Raw genomic sequence first — 3,344 nt, 5'->3', positions numbered from 1 at the left:
AATTTTAACCCCCCAAAAAACCCCCCCCCCCCCCTCCTCCGATGGGAGCCGCCTATGGCCTTCTCTCTTCTGTCGGCATTATGAGTTCTGCTAGCACACGACTTCCAATATGCCGACCTACCTTGAGCTCTCACACCCTTTCTTCATAACCCATGAGTGTTGTATATATGCATGTATCCCGCCCCTTCCGTCTCCCCACCTCCTATCCCTATCGCCATTCCCGGCTCTCCACCTTCCTTTTTTTTAATTTTTATTTTTTGTTGGCGAAGGGGAAATGCCTTCACGCATATCGCCAATCTGGCGTTGCTCGGCAGAGTTAAGTGGCCTCAGGCCTTAGCGAATACCCATTAAAATCTCCCCGAGTATCTTATTCTGGCGGTTAGAGGGGATGCCCAGGTATCATTAGCAGCACTGCCTGAATATCTCCCCGCTTTCACCTTTCTAAAAATATCAGAAATTAGAAACGCGAACATTAATCAATTATTGGATAACAATCGTAATCTTCATATTGTAAATAACCTCATTAATAGCATTAATCGAACGAGATTATGCATATTTGTGGTTAACGCCTTATACAAGTGGTGCTCATTATATTCACATGATATTTAAATTCACGATTACTGTAACAATAATCAGAATATGGATAAGGTTTATTACAATAATAAGTTATTATAGATGTAAATGTGTATATAAAAATACGTTTTACTTTTAATATTTTCTTTTTTTTCTTCCAGGACTATAACAAATCCAGAATACATTCCTTTAGAGTCAAAGAATTAATGTTATGAATTTAATTTTCTAATTTTACATAGAGACGCTCTAGGAAGAGATAGATATACGAATAGGCTGTTTGAGGATCTCTAATGTTACAGAACTACCAGAGCTACTGCTATCAATTTTGATTACTAGGATGTTTCGTTTTTGCGAGACTCTGCCGGAACGTCGATCTGATATCGGCAATATCTGATATCTTGATTGAAAAGTGAGAACATATTTGCTTTATTTATCTTCACATATTATTATTTCGTCTTATTTATCTTCACATACTATTTTTCACTATTGTCAGTCTCTGTATTATGTCATTATCATATTTACAATTATTGAACTGTGAAATATTGATATATGTAGTGTCACTATTTATAATTGATTAATTATCACAATATAAAATACAAGAGATATATTCATCTCTAGACAATTACAAAACCTGAAGCATTTAATATAAAAGTGTAAAAACTATGAGAAACCAACGGACAAGCATACAAATAGAACAAGAAAAAATTATGGAAAATAAAATTAATGTGTCCATAATATGAGAAATTATATACAATATTTAAATTAAACACACTCTCCATTAGATAAATGTACATATACTTCTCACGATTATAAAAAGAAATAATTATTATTCTTTTTTCTAATCGCATGTTGATTCGTTTTCCATGATATCCGAAAACAATGTAGTACGCAACTGAAAAGAAAAAAAATAATATATATACATTAGCTAACATTAATATATTGTGTGTGCAGAGCAACTTACGTTTTCTTTATCTTTATTTTGACACTGCTCTGGATTACAGTTACAATTGTTGCAAGTAACGTTGTTTTTGCGGCACGTACATACCCGTGTGGAACATTTTGTTTTACATGCACACTTTATGTCATTGGACTCTATTTTAAAAGTCAATCGTTGAACTGAGAGCTTGGATTTATTCTAAACAAATAAAACATATACCGTTTAAAGATTTAATAATCTCTTGCATGATTATATAATCTTTGTTTCTTGACGATAAAAAGAGTTTTCAAAATATCATGAGATATTTATAATAGCAATCGTAATTAAAAATGTTGCATTATTACCTGTAACTTTTGTATGCGATTATAAAGCGGCGTGCTCCTCCAATCGGGATCTTTGTTAACATCGTCTTCTATCGTTAAACTATCATCGATTTCTATTGGTACTGTTCTTTCTTTCTTGGACCATGATCTCTTGTATATATATATATATATATATATATATATCTATATATACCTACTTTTAATTCATTATACTTATAACTTTGTTGCTTTCTGTCTTGTGCAATTATATGAAATAATGTTTTAAATCCCACCTTGGCATCCGCTATTGTATGTATCATATTCCACCTTATTTACAATTATTGAACTGTGAAATATTGATATATGTAGTGTCACTATTTATAATTGATTAATTATCACAATATAAAATACAAGAGATATATTCATCTCTAGACAATTACAAAACCTGAAGCATTTAATATAAAAGTGTAAAAACTATGAGAAACCAACGGACAAGCATACAAATAGAACAAGAAAAAATTATGGAAAATAAAATTAATGTGTCCATAATATGAGAAATTATATACAATATTTAAATTAAACACACTCTCCATTAGATAAATGTACATATACTTCTCACGATTATAAAAAGAAATAATTATTATTCTTTTTTCTAATCGCATGTTGATTCGTTTTCCATGATATCCGAAAACAATGTAGTACGCAACTGAAAAGAAAAAAAATAATATATATACATTAGCTAACATTAATATATTGTGTGTGCAGAGCAACTTACGTTTTCTTTATCTTTATTTTGACACTGCTCTGGATTACAGTTACAATTGTTGCAAGTAACGTTGTTTTTGCGGCACGTACATACCCGTGTGGAACATTTTGTTTTACATGCACACTTTATGTCATTGGACTCTATTTTAAAAGTCAATCGTTGAACTGAGAGCTTGGATTTATTCTAAACAAATAAAACATATACCGTTTAAAGATTTAATAATCTCTTGCATGATTATATAATCTTTGTTTCTTGACGATAAAAAGAGTTTTCAAAATATCATGAGATATTTATAATAGCAATCGTAATTAAAAATGTTGCATTATTACCTGTAACTTTTGTATGCGATTATAAAGCGGCGTGCTCCTCCAATCGGGATCTTTGTTAACATCGTCTTCTATCGTTAAACTATCATCGATTTCTATTGGTACTGTTCTTTCTTTCTTGGACCATGATCTCTTGTTTTCATTGCTAGAATTATTCTCGGTCAAAATCTAAAACACATATTAACAATAAAAATAATCTTATCTCTCGATAAAATACAAAATATGTTTTGAAAATAATTTTTTTGTTTAATTACCTGTTTTGTCGAACCTTCGACATCACTGGAAGACGCGTCAGATGTACTTTGTGAAGAGATTTTGCTTTCTTCTTCCAGTTTCTTATACTTTTCTAATCGTGTTTCCAAATTCTGATATTTTTCCTAAAACATCAATTATATATTTCAGTAGAATATATCATTCATATAAAATTATATAATGATATA

At 30.7% G+C, this 3,344-nt stretch overlaps 1 protein-coding gene across 1 annotated transcript in view; it reads right to left on the bottom strand.

Annotated features, from left to right (window-relative positions):
* Positions 1 to 1,049: 1,049 nt before the first annotated feature.
* The window catches only part of LOC115235999 (chromosome-associated kinesin KIF4), an 8,107-nt gene continuing 5,812 nt past the window's right edge, over positions 1,050 to 3,344 (bottom strand). Inside the window, exons 9-15 of the mRNA XM_029808181.1 lie at positions 3,159 to 3,281; positions 2,908 to 3,072; positions 2,588 to 2,761; positions 2,468 to 2,518; positions 1,855 to 1,983; positions 1,535 to 1,708; positions 1,050 to 1,465 (exon numbers count right to left, since the gene is read on the bottom strand). Coding sequence (XP_029664041.1) covers positions 1,412 to 1,465; positions 1,535 to 1,708; positions 1,855 to 1,983; positions 2,468 to 2,518; positions 2,588 to 2,761; positions 2,908 to 3,072; positions 3,159 to 3,281 — 870 coding nt within the window. The 3' untranslated portion in view covers positions 1,050 to 1,411. The remainder of the gene's footprint in view (positions 1,466 to 1,534; positions 1,709 to 1,854; positions 1,984 to 2,467; positions 2,519 to 2,587; positions 2,762 to 2,907; positions 3,073 to 3,158; positions 3,282 to 3,344) is intronic.

This window comes from Formica exsecta, unplaced genomic scaffold, assembly GCF_003651465.1.
Source record: "Formica exsecta isolate Colony F162 unplaced genomic scaffold, ASM365146v1 scaffold237, whole genome shotgun sequence".
Taxonomy (NCBI): domain Eukaryota; kingdom Metazoa; phylum Arthropoda; class Insecta; order Hymenoptera; family Formicidae; genus Formica; species Formica exsecta.
Note: the sequence above shows the minus strand (reverse complement) of the source record. Positions and strands in the feature narration are given on the sequence as shown.